Source organism: Melanostigma gelatinosum (genome assembly GCF_949748355.1).
Source record: "Melanostigma gelatinosum genome assembly, chromosome: 3".
Taxonomy (NCBI): Eukaryota; Metazoa; Chordata; class Actinopteri; order Perciformes; family Zoarcidae; genus Melanostigma; species Melanostigma gelatinosum.
In genome coordinates this window covers 25,855,675-25,875,616 of record NC_136636.1, presented here as the reverse complement: position 1 = coordinate 25,875,616, position 19,942 = coordinate 25,855,675, and the positions used below count along the sequence as shown (strand labels likewise).

The window sequence follows — 19,942 nt, the reverse complement described above, 5'->3', positions numbered from 1 at the left end:
AAATTGTGCAAGAAAATGCCATTAATTAACTGGTCATTGTGACTTGCTGTTTTTCCCATCTTTTTCTTTCCCTCTCTGTTTGAAACAGTGTTTGTTTTCCCGACCAGCCCACCCCCTTCCTCCCAGTGGGCGTTCCTACAGCACAGAGGAGCCCAATCACAGACGAGCCCTCTACCCCATCCCTCCGTGGTCAGCCTGTTAAGGACTTTTTGTGTTCACGGTTTTTTTTCTCCTTTTTCTTCTTTTTTCTCCTGCTACCCCTCGTTGAGCCACTTGAGCCAGGAGCAGATGGAAAGATTGTAGTGGGGGGGAAAGTAAGCAAGCAGCAGAGAGAGAGAGAGAGAGAGAGAAGCCATGCAGAGAGTGAGGCAGCCCAGCGACGATGCTTGATGAACTGAACCGCTGACCACCAGAAAAGTCCCAGAGACATCAAGGAATCCGACAGGAAAAGTCCCGAGGGAAGACATTCGACTACTCGTCCCAACTGACGTGGAAAGATCAAGAGCTAAAAAGAAATAGATAGAAAATAGTTAAGAGACGAGGAGAAAGAGGGGGAGTTCCACAGATGAGAGTTAAAGCCGAGAGGCAGAACGTAGATGCTCAGAGTGACCAGATAGAGAAAAGTGAAACGAGTGACAGGATCGAAACAGGTGTGTCCACGGGGACTGCTCAAAGAAAGGGCGACACGCCAGGATCACCCCCGGAACAAAGAGCTGACGCGAGCAGAAAACAGGGAGTTACAGACAGAAGTTAGAGGGACATAGATAAAAGAGAGATTTAAAAAAGAAAAAGGATGGCCAACTCAGGTCTCCAGTTGTTGGGTTACTTCCTGGCATTGGGCGGCTGGATCGGCATCATCTCCACCACCGCCTTGCCCCAGTGGAAGCAGTCGTCGTATGCCGGCGACGCCATCATCACCGCCGTGGGTCTGTACGAGGGCTGCGCCTCGCAGAGCACAGGACAGGTGCAGTGCAAGATCTTTGACTCCATGCTCTCGCTGGACAGTAAGTACCATGTTTGATTGTGGCTCGACCGAAAAAAACTAACTTTCACCGGCTGACACTCTGATCTCCCATCGAGACTGTTGTTGGTGAAGCTTCCTCCCTGAGGCTCATATTGTTTTTGAGTATCATCATACATATCATCTTAGTGTGTTGATGGGGCACTGAGGAGTGACTTTCGCTAGATGATGGAAACGCACGGTTAAAATGCAATTGTCTGCTCGCAAGGCATCACCAAGAACAGTGTCTTTTAATGGTACTTCACACTGCATTCTCACGTTGCTTTCTGTAACAAATCACATTTCAATAAGGCGGCTCTGTGTGACTTTCTTTCCATCAGCGAGGATGACAAAATATAAAGATCCAGTGAGAACCCCCTCAGTTTGTGGAGGATACAAAAAGGAAAAAACTAAATCCACGGTGTTGTATTACTGATATATCACAACAGCTGTTGCAGCTATTAATCAACAGCAGAACAACAGAAGGAAGAAAAGTCCCTGAACCCTCGCCGCCTGGATCGGGACACTAACAATTCAGAAGCTGTAAATCTCCCGAAGTCATCATCAAGTTCAATTAAAAACTCCAAAGCGTTATTTGTGAGGGAGTGGGAGGGTGGGGGTCAGGAATGTGGGGTTCAGACATAAATTAGCTCAGAATATGAGCTTCCTGTCATCTCCAATCTGTGAGTAGGATTTAGAGACTCATGATTAATGGCACGCAGATTACAGGAACCCATCCGTCTACTGTCTGCTTAAATCATCCTATTAGAGATTCTAATGAAAAACTACAGTGGGGGCAGGGGGGGGGGGGGGCTTGGGTCACAAGTAATTTTCATAAAACAATTGTTTTTTTCTCTCTGTGCTTACACTTCCCCGCTGTGGCACGCTTGCCACAAAATGAGACGCTTTGCAAACATTTTTGTGAGCCGTCGGACAAAAAAACAAACCACTCTGTGGCGTCGTGTTGTGTGACGACCCGATCCCCCATCTCCTTTGGCTCATCGCGGTGATAAGAACGACGTATTGTCCTCCACCGATGAATAGGGGTTGTTTGGAGAAGAAAAGGCCAGTTGTTGAGCCAAAACACCAGAGATATTCCCACAATGCACTCCGTCTTCCCCACACGCGCACATTGTTCCGTCTCTCCACTAACACACCCAGTGAGTGCAGATTCAGACTGAAGACAAAACACTGAAGAAATGCTTCTAAAAGGGGGTGAAACATACTGTGTGTACCTCTGGGTGAACGCAGCACAGACAAGTCGTGACCGAGCGAGTCTCCATCGATCACAGGGTCATCCAGGTGCTTCCTCAGACACATTATGAAATGGAGCAGATCATGTGTGCCGAGGGGGCCTTTGGTTTGATCCAACACTAGCGCTGGTTTGAGTCCTGAAGGAACTCTCCTCCCTGGCTACTTTTCTCAGCGGGGGCAGCATGTGATGGAGGGTGTAATTGTTCACCAGACTGTGGCTGCGCTCCACTGATGCGGCCAAGCAGCCGCAGCGGAAGAAAGTGTTGGATCTGCTCTGCGGGTTTGCAGAGTTTTGTTTTGCTCAAAAAAGGAGATGATGTTTCGGGTTGATAGAAGGATGTTTTTTTTATTTTCAGAAGAGTGCGGAGGATGGTGGTGCTGAAAGGACAGCTCTTCAGAACCGGAAACACACAATAACATAATAAACCTTGTATTCGCTTTAGTGTTAGGGTGAATAAAATATTGCCCAAGAGCCAAGTCAGCTCAACTTCCCGTGAATTGTCATTTATTCATGGATAAGTGCATGTTTTTTATGGTCAACAAATCCTACAAAAAGACCTAAAACAACAATGTGTTTGTCCGCCTCCCAATACTTTCTAACTTTCCTACGCTGTCTGTGGGTCCAAGCGCATTCGTTCCAACAGAAGACTTGAATCAAAACAATAGAAATAAATAAAAGAAATTCACCAATTTTTTAAATGAGAGCAGCAATTTCCCTAAAAAACAGCTGGGCACTGTAGTTTTTAGCAAATCTTTCTTTGATTAATACACATTTGGTGCTCTAGCGAGCGTTTGTGGGACTGATTCAGAAACAAACAGTGTGAGGGTTCATTGTAATGAAGCAAAATGTCACCCAATGCAACAGTGTGGCTCATTGATGTGTTTTTGATAGTTTTTGCAAAAAAAAGTAATAATGTTTTGGACAACAATGGAGCTCTATGGCACAGAGGAAGAAGATACACCAGGCTGTGATACACACATTATACTTGTTAGTAGGACGCACTCACTTTTTCATGGGAAGGTACTTGTGATGGGTTAGGGTTGAACAGGTCAACAAATGGCAAATATATTGTGTGAAGTTGATTTCTTCAAGTCCAGAAGAGCGAGAGTGACGTGTCTGTGGCCACAGAGTGGACGATGAACAGCCGAGTGGACGATGAACAGCCGTCTATTCCACTCTTATTTCATTAATTTCATCTTTATTTGATGCGGACGAATACAACAGAGAAAATTGCACAAGAATTATCCAATTCAACGTATCACAGCATTTATAGTGAATGCTAATTCCCAATGCCTGTCCCCAGAAAGGCCTTTTTAAATGACCAAATATAAAACATGTTCACAGATTACAAAGTTAAACGATGTGGTGCATTTTGTTGACCTTATAGCAACAACAGTACGACTTGCCAGCATACACATACAGGATTCATCCATGTATGTATGTATGTATGTATACCTACCGTGACACATTGTTCTGTCTGTGAACAGAGAATGAAGTGCGGTAATACAATCAGGAATAAACATCTCTGCCCCTGAGGTAACATAGGACTGCGCTTGTCAGATATGAGTGAAAGTTGCATAGTTGTTAGTGAGTGGGCAAACTGATATTACGTACAACAGAGTCACAAGTGACCTCACAATGGGACCTTACAGTGCCTACATATACACACACCAGCCAGCACACATACTCATTGAAAGCTTGTGGCTGGCACTGCTGACCTTGGACGAGAGAGAGAGAGAGAGAGAGAGAGAGAGAGAGAGAGAGAGAGAGAGAGAGAGAGAGAGAGAGAGAGAGAGAGAGAGAGAGAGAGAGAGAGAGAGAGAGAGAGAGAGAGAGAGAGAGAGAGAGAGAGAGAGAGAGAGAGAGAGAGAGCGATGGCCTAGTGGGTGAGCCAGCGTCCCTCCCTCCCTGCTTTTAGCCTTTCCTTTACCCCAAAGGCCCCTGAACGTCCCTCTGGTTCGTCACCAACTGAAACCGGTCAGAGCACCGGCCTGAACCCCCCCCCCCCCCCCCGCACGCCCTCAGAAATAAAAAGAGGAATGCTCAAGAGTGGATGAAAGAACAGAAAATCAAACCTCTCTCTGTTGAAGACTATCCAGAGAATCCATCAAAGGGAGCTCCAGAGCCATAAATCAGACTTCAAAGATTGTTCCACCACCCCCCCCCCCCCCAATCATAAGTCCCTTCAGATCAGCTTCTGCTACTTCAATGCTGCACCATGAATGATGGTGTGTGTATTTCTGTCACAATGACAAACGAGGACTTCAGGTTCCTGCTCAGGCTGTTGCCCTAGAGCTCTTTTTGAAGTGACTGTTTTCCTCACACATGAAGTCACATTCTGTTATATTCTAATTCAGCATGAGTTTCTGTTCTTAACTTTGGAAATAGTCATTTCACAAACAGGTCCGATTGCCAGCTTTTACCCCCCAAAAGCTTTGACGATGAAAAGCTGAAGTATTTTCAGACTCGTAAATTCGATTGTATTGTATTCTCCTCTATTCTATTCTCATTCTACTGTTGCAAACAATGCTTTTCTAGAACTTTGAAGACTGAGATGCTGTTGAAAGCTCTGAAAAAAGTCAGCAAATGGACCTTGAGTTAAGTTTTTCTTTGAATTCAAACTATTGTGTTTGAGTGTGACAATAATTCTTGACCTTTGAAATATAAAGTCTTAACTCAAGGGTCACTTACTAGCTAAATGTGAGGCTTCATTTGTGTTTGATTGTTTCTTTGTCAAACAATTATATTCCAGTGGAGCACAAAAGTTCATTCTTGACTTTGGAAACAGTAGTTTTGACAAAATAAAACAATTGCTCAAGCTTCTTAATGGCTATTTCCCAGAGTTTTGAAAGCAGTGAAACGTGATTGAAAGCTCAGGATAAATGTAATATTTCTATTGATTTGAATCTACTCAATCTAATTGAAGGTAAAGTTCTTTCTTAACTTTGGAAACAATAGTTTGACGAAAAAACTAAAAAACAACCTTAAAGCTTCACTCTTTTTTCAACAAAGCTTTGAAGAACATGAAATGGAGTTGAAAGCTCTGGAAAAAAACGAGTGGACATATTTTCTCTTCTTCAAACGATTGTATTGTTTTCTTTATCTGGTTAAGTCTATTCATTAACGTTGTGTTTGTGGCTTTGGTGTAATTTGAAACTTGCCTTTCTCCTGCGATGTACAAACACTGGCTTACACTTCAAGTCATTGTTATTCAGAGGTAATGCCAAAGACCTTGGCTGTTAAACCTGCACGAAAGGCTCTGTTGTGTTTCCTTTTAATTATTTGTCAGCTTTGTCGGCTATCAGAATCAGGATATACGAGACTTTGCGTGTTTACTTCCGCCGCTGGGGCATCAACAATCCCCTCGCTAGTTGCAAATAAGACAACACTCCACCGGTACTTTGACAGTATCATGAAGCGCTGCGCGTTGCCTCAGCAAAGTCTGATTGCCCTGGCGACAGCCCCGTGAAAACAATCTTGCTTTGTGACAAAGCCACACTAATCCCACTGTGTGAAACATGTAAAGCAGGCCCTCCTACAGCTCCTCTCTGTGTGTGTGTGTGTGTGTGTGTGTGAGTGAAAGAGAGAGAGAGAGTTGTCTGTTTCATCTGTGTCTATTCCACCTACAGATATTGTGTGTGAGTGTGCAGATATCGTGCATTTGCACATATGTATGTGTGTGTGTGTGTGTGAATAATGTGTAAATATGTTCCTCCCACTGAGTTATGTGGGTGCTGAGGCACATTGGATTTTTGAAGAAGGCAAAACCACAGTAGAATTATCCGGGGAAGATATACAGGATCGTTTAAAAAAAACAAAGTGACCTCTGGAAACGAACAAGGCAGGAATGACCCTGCTGAACAGGACAGCAGTGGATGAGCTTCCTGCCAGAGAAGCATGTGGTCTCCCATCAACCCCACGTTGCGTGTGCAGCATCATTCCCTCATAATCGTCACTTTTAATGTCCAGAAATGTGCACTTTATTTCAAGCGATGGACTAAAAAGATATTTCCCCTCACCACTTTCTCCCCCTCTCCCCCTCCCCCCTCCCTTTCTTCCATATCTTCTAATTGTATCGCCACTCTGTGCCCCCCTCTGCCTCCCCCCCTCATCCCTCTTCTTTATCCAGTCCACATCCAGACATGTCGAGCCCTCATGGTGGTGTCCGTGCTGCTGGGCTTCATCGGCATCATCGTCAGCGTGGTGGGCATGAAGTGCACCAAGGTGGGGGACAACAACCCGGTCACCAAGACCCGCATCGCCGTGATCGGAGGAGCTCTCTTCCTGCTCGCGGGTGGGACTTCTGCTGTGTTCTGTTAACGCTCTGTTTGATTTGCAACCAATAATGATATAGAAATACAGCAGCATCTCCCACAACCAGCGCAGTTAGCAAAAGTGGTGTTTTTCTAGCCTGAATCTCTCACTGGGGGGGGGGGGGGGGGGGGGTCTTCTCTGTAATTACGAGTCCCTGCTGTAAACAGGGACATTTTAGAGGCATTAGTGGCTGACCACAGACATAAACCACAAGCCCAGGGGGGGGGGGGGGGGGATTGACCAAATGAGGTTTCCCCACAGTTCGTTTGTGAGTTGTTGTAGCTCCAGTGAATGCTTGCCAGGCTTATGCATCTGTTCTCCCTCCACAGGCCTATGTACACTGGTGTCCGTGTCCTGGTATGCCGCTCAGGTGTCCTATCTGTTCTTCAACCCAAACACACCGCCCAACGCCAGGTATGTGAAGGAACCGCTGACAGACTCAACTTCATAAATGCAAGATGAAATACTTCTAGTTGTCCTTTCCTCTGATCTGAGTGTCGTGGCCCCTAAAATGCTCTCAGAGAGCATTGCAACCTTGTAAATGATTCATTTACATTCATGCAACATTTCAAAATTGATGGACGCATGAATGTGCCATATCAAATTCTTACCGTCATTATTATGTATATTGGCTTATACAAAATGACATTTTTGCGCATACAGTCGACTGTGTATGTGTATTTTGAGGCAGTGGGCAAATGTCGCCAGTTTATTGACATAATCTTTAAATGAACCATCAAACCGTCTATTTGGTGGTTTTTGTCACAGGATTAACGCGACACAATCTACTGCGTTAACCTCCGTTTAAGTCTATGGAATACTGGATACCATCATGTAAACACAACATTGAATTCATCTCATATGAAATAATCCCAGGAACGATTGAGCCCAGGAACAAAAAGAAACCCCTTCATTAAAAACTGTCGTTCTAAATAACCAAAAGTGTGAGGCACATTAGACTAAAGACAGATTAACACGTTCCACTTCATTAGAGTAATTTCCCATCGAACGGGACAAAGTGAGTGATGTCGGTTTGAATCGCTGCTGAGAAGAGGCTGTGCAGAGGTTAGAGACGCTGACAGAAAGGGAAGGCGTCTGCCTCCAAAGTAATGCGGATCTGTTGAGTGTTTACATCCAGTAACAGCATTGAAGTAGAGCCTCATATTTTGTCTGAAGCTGGATATGCAACAAGTTGTTTTTACATTCAAATAAATCCCATTAAAATCCAATTTTTGACAAGCTAATAGTGATTGGCGGTTGGGGCAGTATTATACTCTCACTATAGTAATCATGTGCAGTTTAAGAATCAGAAAAGTGCATTCATAAGTAAAACTAATAATTAATATACAAGATTATTTTGATTATTATTCATTTTACATGCCGTGCTTGATGTTCTTTGATATTTCTTGGATTGCTTTTGACTTTCCAATGAGTCGGAGCTAATGATTATAACATCTCGGAAAGAAGTAAAACCAGTAAACCCTTGTACACTCGCAGCCATCCTGTACACCTGTCCTCTGTCTCTCTAACTTGCACAGGTATGAGTTCGGCTCGGCCCTGTTCGTGGGCTGGGCGGCGGCCAGTCTGACGGTCCTGGGCGGCTCCTTGCTGTGCTGCTCCTGCTCTAAAGAGGAGATGCGAGGGCAGCAGTATTACCGCCAATCACAGCCTTCCACAACCAGGGAGTACGTGTAAACCCCACCCCCTTCCAGCAGCCACCCAAACAGAGAGCATCGGACACGCTTGGCACCACCCCCCCCCTCCCTTTTTCCTCAAATTATAAAACAAAACAAAAAGACTATCAAACACACATGCTACATGTGTAAGTACTACACATGTAGCACTTACACTCTGCAGACACAGGTGCTCACACAAGCACCGGTAGGATGTATTTTGGTGGCTAAACAAACTACAAACTTTCATAAATCATTTGCGAGCAATCATCCAGCTTACTTATATGATGATACAAAGCTTGCAATTGTGACTGGAAACCTCTCAAATGCCTCAATGTCATTTGTTAAATCTACTTGAAATTAGTGGTGCAGCTTTAATCTGACCCCCAAAATCACAACACTATGAGTCACCCACTTTAAAATAAAAATGAAAGGGAAACTGATCAAAACATCTAAAGGCATAATGTAAAGTGTGTCACAGCAGATACCCAGAAACAATGGACATGGAGCTAGAAATACTGCAAAAGTGAACTTTATTTATTAGCATGTCCTATGCTTCCTGGCTGGAGCTGCAGCTGTGCTTTGTCTCCATGTTGCTTTGTGTACTCACACTCCACTGGTGCAGTTATGTTGTGTAAAGGTACAGCCCACACATTCACTGTACTAAAGCTTCTCCTGCTCAAACTATCAGCATAGCTGCTGTTGTACTGTGGTGCAACTCTCCAGTTATGGGGACCAGGGCCGTAGTCAGAATTTTAGACATACAGAGGTCTAAGCCCCTCCTCACTGAGTTAAAAGAAAGTCTGGAATCGCCCTGTAAAATATCCACCAAGTCAACATGCTCTCAGTCCCAACTCGTCAAATACTGACGCTCAGCAGTAGCCCTACGCTTCAAATTAAAACGCTCTATAGGTTCCCCTCTATCATACGTTTTGGAGGTTTTCAAAATAAACTCCCATGTTCACAGAAAACGTACAGTTTTCCGCTTGTTACATGCATACAGTCTCTTTTCAAAATAAACGTCCAACGTAGGTTTACTTACGCAACATAACTACTTGGCTAGGCTTAGGCAAAGATCTTGGTTTGGGTTAAGTACATAGACTCTATTTTGGCTATCGCCGTCTTATATTTCGGCCTTCGCCATTTTCTTATTTTGCAACCAGTGAGCGAACTTGACCACGATTGGAGTGGCGCGGAGACGTAGTATACGGCACTGGTAGCGACCTGTTAATCACATGCTAGCCCCGCCCTAAAGCATACTCTGCTTTTTGGTCAATTTGACTCTAAATGGACCATCATTTACTAAATGAACATCATGCTGTATTGAAGAAGACTTGAAACTAGAGATTGAGACCATAAACTCATCTCTACAATGTTTACTGAGGTAAAAAATCAAGTGAGAAGTAGAGTAATTTTCTCATAGACTTCTATACAATCTTTTTGCAACCAGGGGAGTGGTATCCTGATGGTCAGTAGTGAGAATGCTTAAGGCACTTCCTCATTGGCATCACTTTTCCGAACCGGAGGTTGCCCCCTGGTTATGTTTGTTACTACAAAAACTGTGGTTGTCACGTAACAGGCATTGGTTCCTAAGTTACGTGGCAAAACCCTGATAAAATAAGTCAAGTTGACTTGGTTTCACACGGAACACAAACAGCGGTCCCTTGGGGGAAAGTCCTGTTTTGTTTGACCCATTAAACCTCCCCTCCGACTCGCCCAACGCGGACTTTCTTGCTCTCAATACTACGTCAGTTTCGTCGAAGTTGAAAGCCTAGTGCCGAGTGTCTCACGGACGCTAAAGGGTGCCTCGATGCGTCAGTATCAGATGTTCGGGGGCACTGCCCGAACATTGGTATTTGAAGAGTTGGGAGTGAGAACAGGTTAAAGGAGTTTTTAATTGTTGACTGTAAACTCCCTCCAGTTGTTAAACTACTCCAGAACTCCAGAACTACTCAAGAGGAAATGATCTCAGTGGCTACGGCCTGATAAAGAGAAACCTACATGTGAATAAACTAACCACAGTGACAAAAAAGAAGCAGCTGGGTTCAGCGTCCCATGTAAGTAAGGGCTCGGGCAGCCATTTTTCAACCGCTGACGAACTTCCTCACTTTAAAAGAAGCTAGTTCTTACGTGGTCCCGTTTTACACAACAACCAATTGATGAGGGCTGTGCATGAAGACACAACCTGAACTGCATGCATTAGTGGAGGTGAATTGTGAGTAAAAAAGTTGTCTTCTTAGTTTGACTGAAATGAATGCTGTTAATGGTCATTCCACCATTTGACTCTACACTAAGAGAAACACCATGCTCCATCTACTAACACCATCATTCCACAATCACACACACCTTCATCTCCTATTCTCTTGTATAACCAAACCAATGTCTAAGATATAAGTTAACTCATGTACTTCCCACACAGGTATTAATCTCACTGGGGATCATAAGCGATAAGACACCACAGTTTCATTACTTTGCAATAGACTATAAGCTAGCATGTTTAAAACAGACTTATGAATAGTATGAATGTCATGTTTAACTTCACTGCAGTAGATCTACACGTGTCATTGCAAACCACTGACTACTCCACAAGGATGCATTACAATAGATGTCTGCAACGTTTTTAAAAATGTGCCTCCACAGTAGAGGCTGTAAAACTCAACAGTCGGCCTAAATTGGCTCTTGAGTTTCTAAAAGAGCCGGTCCATCACTGTTCCAGATAATAAAGCCATTAACTTTTCTTAGAAACGCTCCCAGTCCCCCCGTTTCCCTGTCATACGGCCTCTCTTCTTAGTAGACACTTGTTTGTGGAGTGCTCTGTGGAGTGCTTGGACAGATTGGGGTGGGGGGTGGTGGGCCTATAGAAAATTCCTTGTTCCCTTTAAATAATAGGGGATGTCAGGCGTTACTTGTTTGTCATTAGCAGCTGCGCTTTGAATAGGGATTGCTCAACAAGTCTGATTAAAAAAAACTACCTGTAATGCTATGTTAAAATAAATGAAAATATACATTTAAAGTAATGATTTGAAATTTCAGGAAGTATGCTTATTTGGTTGTTTTTTTTGCCGGAAGTTAGATGAGAAGATCGATGCCTCTCTCTTATCTGTCTGTTAGATATTAAGCTAAAAGCAGGGGGACGGTTAGCTTAGCATATCATTCAGAATGGAAACAGAAGGAACAGCTAGCCTGGCTCTGTCTGAAGACAACAACAACAACAACAAAAAACATAACAAATGAGACATTATATTATTTATTATATATTACAGCACTGGCCGGTAGATTTTGTTACTTTTGGGCACAGCTAGTTGCTTTCTCCCCTGCTCTTGATAAACTAAGCTAACTTAGCCAAGCTAGCTAGTTTGCTCTGGTGGCTCGAGCTTCATATTTGCCATAAAGATATAGAGATTGGTATTAATTTTCTCATCGAACTCTGCAAGAGTGTCCCCTGCATCAGCCAGTCCATCATTATAAGCCTAATGTAGCATCACCTCCCGTGCTCCTTCTCATTGACTTCCCATCCCCTTTTCTTCTGCTAACATCTGTATAATCATCACGCGCCTCTGCTTTCTTTCTAACACTTCATAGCTGCTGTGAGAATCTGAGCAGTCTTGATGTGTCTTCTTTCCCCTCCTGTTCCTCCTGTTCTCCTCTCACTGTCTTCTTCTCTCCTCTAATTCAGGGCAGAGTTGTTGAGTGAAACTAGTTTCCCCGACTGATCAGCCCCCCGCCCTTTTATCGAGGACTGTCCCGACTGTCCAACGTCTGTCTTCCCCCCTTTTTTCCCCTCCCCCCGTTTTTCTCTTTGACCCTAAATTTGGACCTCTTGCAGTAGAATACTCCCCTTTCTTCATTACTACATCTGCACCTTAGTGGGAACCAAGATGCATTGTCTTCTCCCATTGTTGTCCCCTACGTCCTGAGCCTTTTCTGTAAATATGGACTCCTAAAGGACGATGATTAAGACCTTCTATTTAAGAAATGAGGTGGCCTCCTCCGTTTCCATGTGAACCCTCTACTACACCTCCCACGCCCTCCTTTGTCTTGCTGTTGGCCAAACGTTAACAATGAGTTGAAACCGTTTTTGTTTTGCGCTGATTTATTATGATTTCTCTTATATCCTATGACCTCTGGGTGTTTTTTGTAATATGTGTCTTTTGGGTTCACTTTTGTGCGCTGTAACTGTGCCTTGACTGAAACGTGTTCTTTTTCCCTTTTGAATTGCAGACCAAATGTTAAAAGTACCCCACCAGAGAAAAGGGAGCAGTACTTGTAGTTTGGGAGAGTCTTCTGGCCTTACCATGGTTTAGATTCTGTCTACAGACAAAACCCTCTCCCTGAGGACTTCAAAACAGACACACAGACAAAAAAGAATTTATCAACGGCAAGCACATTGCAGCAACATAAATTAGAGTCTTTGTTGTAAAAGAAAAAAAAGACATTTTTGGGAGTTTTTAGAGTTTTTTTTAGATATCCTGGTTTGTCTGTTTTGCTGACTCTGGGAGAGACAGTCATTCAGGGTATGTTGTCTATAACATGTTAAAATGCCCGGGTGTATATACCACCTAGCCTATTCCCTTTTTTTTTTTTTTTTACTACATATATAATGTTTTACTACAGTGCCTTATAACACATGTTTGAGCACACGTTTGTTTCTGACTTCATGGATTCTTCATAGTCTCCCGTCCCATCTTGAAGGACGTGCATGTCCATAGTTCCCCCTGCCAGCAGTTCTGTGTGCCTTTAAAAAAAAATCTATTGTCGGACTTCTGGAAATGCCTGTGAAGCTACTCTGCAGTACCACTTATGAAACAACAAAGACATACGTACGATAGATCTGAAGCATAGTGCCTTGTGTGCCACTGTTTGTATTAAAGCTGTGTGCCTGTTTCCTTGTAGCCTGGATTGAGGATATACCCAGTGCGTTCATTTAGTTTCGTTAAGTGCCAATATGATTTTGTGTGAATGCCATGACAGAGTCGTTGCCTTATGGACTCTAAAGGATGTACTGTACTGTGTGTTGTCTCCTGTACTAAGGAACGCCCGTTGGCTGAGCGTTCAAGCCTGCATTTATTTACCACGCCATTCATTTCTCTAATATTTACCCCCCTCAATGTTGTGTATCATCTCATTTACGGTATACCCCTGTCTGTTTCTTTTAGAATAAAGCAAACAGAGATGAAAAAACCAAGAGATTTGAGTCATGTACTTTTCACCCTCGACTGACTTCCCCCCCCCCCACACACACCTTCCCCTGCTCGTCCCTCCGTTTTTCCAGCTCAAATATTTCTTTTGCACCCCATTGTTCAATAATTGCAGACGTGGAATTCCACTTCTGCTCCACTGGACTGTGGCACATTCTCAAAGGTGGACTCACCACTGCTACAGTTGATAACAAGGCTTGATTTTTCTTTCTGTTTTCAGTTTCAGCCGCAAAACTTTTATTCAATCACGAGCTTGGAATTAAGGATTAGCTTCTACAGACCCATATAAAGGGTTACTTGGGTATTTTTCAACCTTCTCCCCATGTTTCTGTGTCTTACCACTAACGGAATTTAAATTGGTCCAGTATTGAGGGAGAACTCTGCAGACGGCAGCCGCTAAATGGGCAGCAATCTCTCGGTACAACTCTTTACCCGTCCACTAAAAGTGCTCGTTTTTGCCACTGAGTGTCCGACTACATTATGGAGAGAACCCTACAAATAATGAAAACCTTTTTCTTTACCTTTAGCTTGATGTATGTTATTGTTCGGAGAAGTCTCGTTCTGTGAACTCGAGGCGCATCCACATTGTGGATATCCTCTATATTTTTCAGCCGTAACATTACATTTCTTTTTTTTAGATAACACTAAGCTACGCTTACAAACTCTGACAACACCGCCACTACTGTCGCCAACTCTCACTCACGTTTCTACCATTGTCTTCCAGCAATTCACATGTTACAATTACAAACAGAAAGCGAAAGGTTGAGAAACATGATTGGAGGGTTCTTTCATAATGTTGCCAGACACTTAAAATATCAATCTGAGCCTTTTTCATATCGATCACAAGCACTGTTAGTGGAGGTACATTGACGGTGAGGAGTTGCCCTGAGCAATTATATTGCAGCACGTTTAGCTGCCGTCTTCAGCGTTGTCCCTCAACACTGGACCAATTTCACAGTTCTTTGTCCCTATTAGTCACTTAAACGTAAAACCATTGGGAAATACGTTGAAGAATATTGTATGAAAGTTACCCTTTAATGCAATATACACATAGCCAAATGTACATTGTAAGAGTTGCTTGTTGCAATCATTCCACCTGTCTATACTAGCCATGAAGAAATACTTGCCCAAAGATATTCCAAGGTAAGAGATGGGAGACAAAATACACAACTTTCATTCTGGGCAAAGATGCATTCCAAAGTTCAGCTGAAGCTAATACGGGGCTTTAGCAGTCTGATTAGCGGTAAGCCAAATCAAACAAACCTTCCAAAGTTAGTCTTTGTCGACCCAGTCACCCGACAACACTCTCAATGTTTGACCATACAGCAAAACTCCACAACACATTTATGTCCTGTTCCAGTGTTTTAAAATTCTTGTTTTCTACATTATTTGCACATGGCAGTTTATGTATGTTTCAACTTTATGTAAATATCCTGTGGACAACTAATCATGTCAATTTTGATTTCCCCAACATGTGATAGCCGATTTCCAAGTTCAATGGAAAAACATTGTGCAGGAAACAACAACAAGGGTCTGCTACTTTAAGTCCATATGTGCGAACAGGTGTTTAAATTGGAGTCCCGTTAGGAAGGGATTTCTTTACGACCAGTACGGAGAGATGGAATTATTACTGCGAGCAATAACTTTCAATATGGACATGTGGGTATTTCTAGTAAGATAGGGTTGAATAAATATGAACCACGTCTTTAAGAAAATCAGCTTCAAATAACATTGGAAGATCTTGAATATGTGGATGATTTGAAGAACTTTAAATCAATGCCACATTATTTTAGTACAAATATACAGTCCGTTTCAAAGCCGCTGTCTTTTTACTGACTATCCATGAGTTTGTATACTGAGTTTAAATAAGGTAGTTTGAGAAAAACGCACACTGAAGACAACAGTGGTGGGAACGGTGTACGGACGTGAAATCTCACATACACCTGACATGTACGGATGCGCCTACACTACCCATGACTATACAGTCTGTTCAGCAACGCTGACCGTTCACACCGTTTAAGACTGTCATGCAAAAAAACCCACATCTCCCACAAGGACATCTGCTCCAACATGTAAACTATCCAAAAACATGTCACATGAACCGTGATTTTTTGCACACTCGTACAACTCTAATTAAACACATGTACAGTATCAGCATCTGTCTCTTCCTGCTCAAGCTCCTTGTGAGATATTTTTGTTCTTCTCATCAGAGATAACAGTTTACTGATATAAGATATACATTCACTGTAATTACTGTATGAATATGTGGGAACAATGTTACATGCACAATGAACCCGTTGAACCGAAGCTTGCAGCAGAAACCAAACCATGATAGTAAAAACAGGAATGTGTTTTCCCACTCTCAGCACTTTGAATGATAGATGATATGTGAGACATGCCTTTGATTGGGACTTGGACATCGTGGTCATTTAGGAATGTCAGACTGAAAACTCTGGAATTTATTTTATTGCTAAACTGTAAACATCATTACAACAAAGTAAAATGTTTTCATAATGAAACTCGGCATTCTTATTGCAACCCAGTCGCCAGAACGAAAAGTTGACAGTCTACATTTCTGCAAACCACGGGATATGTTTCATGAATACGGCTCATATTAGCCTCATATCACACTTGCAGAAACGCACAATGCAACGTGGTAAATGTGATGAAACAATTAGTTAGGTTTAGCCAACTAAACTACTTGGCTAAGCTTAGAAAACACATCATGGTAACAACGTAACGTAACGTAACAAGGTAACAAGGTAACGTAACGACGCAACATCGCAACGCAACGACGCGGCGACGCAACGACGCGGCGACGCAACGCGACGCAACAACGCGACGCAACGTAACGTAACGCAACGTAACGTAACGCAACAGCGTAACGCAACAGCGTAACGCAACAGCGTAACGCAACAACGTAACGCAACAACGTAACGCAACAACGTAACGCAACAACGTAACGACCATTAATAAAACACATCATGGTAACAAGGTAACGTAACAACACAGCAACTTAAAGATGCAACAGCGTAAAGACGCAACAACGTAACGACGCAACAACATATCGACCATTAATAAAACACAAATGGCCTTCGCTGACTTTCAGAATTTGCAGAAGCGTACAATGATGACATTTATACCTGGCGGCTGGGCTGCATATTTAGAGGTTAAGTGAGAGCAGACTTCAGCACTTTATGGAGCTACTTTATTGAAAAAGCTTTAAATGTAAGTTTTGTAGTTTGACGTAGACTGCTGTGACACGACAGCATTGGTCCCGGCTTCCTGGCCCGGAGCGAGTCTCGGTTGCGTCCAGGTGGCATCACAGATATGAGACGCACTCCTGATCGCCAATACAGCTGAGGTAAGAGAGCAGAACACACTTCCCACCATCAACCAGTAGGAGAGTCCAAACTCAAACGTTATCCCTGGCATCCCCAGAGTCACCTGTTAAAAAGAAAGATGCAGAAATAATGACGCAAGCACATTACGCCTTAAAGGCATCAAAACTTTCTATCTGTGATTTTTTTCCTTCTTCTCTCTCTTATTAGAACTTCAGGAAAAATGGATTTTGCGATTTCAAAAGAACCTCTACCTTGATTTTATAAAAAAAACGTAGTGAACACCATTACACCTGCAGGCTCGTATCCTCTCGCTCTGTGAGACCTTTTTTTTTCTCGGTGAATTCCACCCCCTGCTATCTAGTTAGTCTCTAACTCGACCGCAGCTCTTTCAACTTATTTCAGCCTGACTTGGCAGGTTTGTTTCTGAGCTGGACATCAAGCGTCTGTTTCTTCCTACCAGAAAGAAACACACACACACACACACACACACACACACACACACACACACACACACACACACACACACACACACACACACACACACACACACACACACACACACACACACAGCAGGTTCAGGAGCCGAGGAACAGTAAACATGAAATAAAAGGGTTTATTGTTATCAAAATGTTGCCAGATAATTAACATGCCCACAACGATTGGTGTGGGCATTGTGGGATTGATGTTGATAACGAGCATCTTGGAAGACAATAAATTGGATTTCATTGATTCGCAGTGCTGATACAATTAGAATTGTCAGTGCGGTGAAAATATTGAAATATGAAAGTTCTTTATCAGAAGAGTGCGACAGGTGAGCTTAATGGCTGCTAGACAGGAAATTAATTTGGCTGTATTTTTGCTGAGACAACATTAGAAAACAATTTTTGGAAATGGAAAGACAGAAATGGGTTTGGTAATGGCTCGATTAAAAACATTTTTTAAATGGTGTGGCTGGATTAAAAAAAAAAAAAAAAAACTCATATAATATAAGTGTTGTGCAATGACACCTACTTCTTGTCTGTATCTGGTGTAAGTGGTGGGGTGGACCCCATACCACAGAAGGTCAGCTGCACCACACGCACCTAAAATGCCCACAGACACACACACATACACACACACACACACACATATTTTCAAACCGATACACGAGTCAGAAGTTCAGGGTAACATCTGTTAAAGTGTAGATAATGAAGTCGTGCGGACATGTGTTGAACCAGAGAATGATATGAATCCGAAGTAGTCACCCACTGTGCAGGAACCACACAACCCAACAAACTGCTTCAGGCTGGATTTGATTACGGCTGTTTTTGTCATGAGTGAGGAGCCGCAGTACGGACCTCCGCACAGACAGAGGGCGCTAGAGACCTGCAGCAGCCTGCCCCGAGCCAGCGCGCTGCGGACCAACGTGGTGCCCCTCAGGCCGGGCATCATGATCAGGACGGAGACCACGGATAGAACACACATCCCCACCGACGCTGCTCTCATAGCCAGGACATCAGCTGTGGGAAGGAGGGACAAGAAAAACACACCAGACTGAAAGCTGGGTCTCCAATTGCAGCACACATTACAGTACATTCTCTGTTTGGGTATAGAACTTCAGAGAACAATTAACTACGGAAGCCCTGAAGGGCAAGTGAGGAAAAAGAATAATCTTTCTAAGTTCCTTCAAAACCTTTTTCCACCAATGTCCTTTTGCAAGGATCAATTTTCCAACTTTTCTGTGTTAGCAGGCAGTGTGGCAAGTGATTTTGTGTGTATGTTTGTTGTTGTAGTACTCGTTTGGGCCACAAAGAGGCTGAAGTGCACCACTTGTTCTAAATAGGACTGAAAGCATTCATGTTTTCTTCCAGATGTTTTCGTTGACATATCTTGCTAACACACAATGTGCCTTGGGTTGTGCATGGAGAAATTCAAGCTCACCGGGAAGAAAACATGAATGCGTTTAGATTATGGGGCACTTCAGGCCCAAATGAGTATTGCAACAAAAACACCTTTTCACCTGGCAATTTATTTTTAAAGGAACTTTAAATGATCCAATGGCAATGTAAATGTTACAATGATTAAAACTTTTTTCCTTACCTGTTTCACTCATTACATTTTTTAAGTAACTTATAAAGATTGTCCTGGCAAAACCTTTTTTTTCATCTATTCTTTAGTCATAAACAGGAGAAAAAACATTTAGATCAGACTTGGAATGGAATTGGAAAAATGGATGCTTATTCTCTTGCAAAACAGATAATTTCCTTTTAAAATAGAGACAAATGAGTTTATAAAGAGGGATCAGTCATGTAGTCAAGAGTGATCAGATGCTTTTCTTTTTATGGTATTTTTTTCTCTTTTTATGGTATTTTTTATTGCAACATTGTGTCTGCTTTGTATTTTTCTACATGTGTTCTGAAGAACAAATAACATTTTTTTTGTAAAATGAAAATGTGCTTTTGTATCAATATTTTCTACTTGTCTCTTGTATTAAAATAAACCTTAAAGAAAATCTAAAAAAGTAATACAATTCACTTAAAATTCACCCATATAAAATTTACTTTGTCATTTTTACAATTTTTGAAAATGTTTAACAGCTTGAGTCAAATGTAATGAAAGTATATATATTGTATAAATATATACAAATATATTTTTAGATATCAATGTCAGTACTTTCATTCAGTTTTTTACTCTTTGAAGCTTTTTTTTGGTTTTGGTTTTTTGGTTTTAATATTGTGTATAACATTGGTGGATTGTGACTAGGAATATTTAATGATGTACAATTTAGACATTTAGATGACTTGTTATACTGTAAACTAGCAACAGTTAAATGCTGCTCACACATTCATACAGGTTCCAGTCCTGTATTTTGAATTTTGGTGGGGCTTTACTTTAAATTACAGATTGTACCTTTCAATAATAATAATAATAATAATGCATTTGAGGGAGGGGCCTTGGATAACGTGATTGGCGTGGATGTGTCTCTGTACCTGGCATGTAATGCCTGGCTCCATGTAAGACACAGACACATCACACGTCCTCAGGACACACTCCCCCAGCAGGCCTCAGCAGCAGGTGCTCAGACCCACAGAGGTCAGCTGATCTTCAGCCCCTTGCTGGACCAGGAGACACATTGGAACAGTGGGAAATGCCTGGTTATGCTAACATGGGCATAATCA

General features: G+C 42.5%; 1 protein-coding gene across 2 annotated transcripts; it reads left to right on the top strand.

Annotated features, from left to right (window-relative positions):
• The first annotated feature begins 258 nt into the window (after positions 1-258).
• Positions 259-13,404, top strand: cldn19 (claudin 19). Of its 2 annotated transcripts, none has more exons than XM_079295993.1 (5): positions 259-1,004; positions 6,385-6,549; positions 6,899-6,983; positions 8,108-8,254; positions 12,464-13,404. In XM_079295993.1, the coding sequence occupies exons 1-5, from the start codon at positions 794-796 to the stop codon at positions 12,510-12,512; spliced, it is 657 nt and encodes a 218-aa protein (XP_079152119.1). In that variant the 5' UTR covers positions 259-793; the 3' UTR covers positions 12,513-13,404. The 2 variants fall into 2 exon arrangements, with proteins under 2 accessions (XP_079152119.1, XP_079152120.1); XM_079295994.1 differs by having other exon boundaries at positions 11,919-13,404.
• Positions 13,405-19,942: the final 6,538 nt, after the last annotated feature.

What these genes read in the sequence shown, in the direction of transcription:
- cldn19 (XM_079295993.1), top strand. Translation starts at nt 794, where the DNA reads ATGGCCAACTCAGGTCTCCAGTTGTTGGGTTACTTCCTGGCATTGGGC. An exon ending in CTCCATGCTCTCGCTGGACA is followed by an intron (nt 1,005 to 6,384) that starts GTAAGTACCATG and finishes TTCTTTATCCAG; the next exon opens with TCCACATCCAGACATGTCGA. An exon ending in CAGCCTTCCACAACCAGGGA is followed by an intron (nt 8,255 to 12,463) that starts GTACGTGTAAAC and finishes TTTGAATTGCAG; the next exon opens with ACCAAATGTTAAAAGTACCC.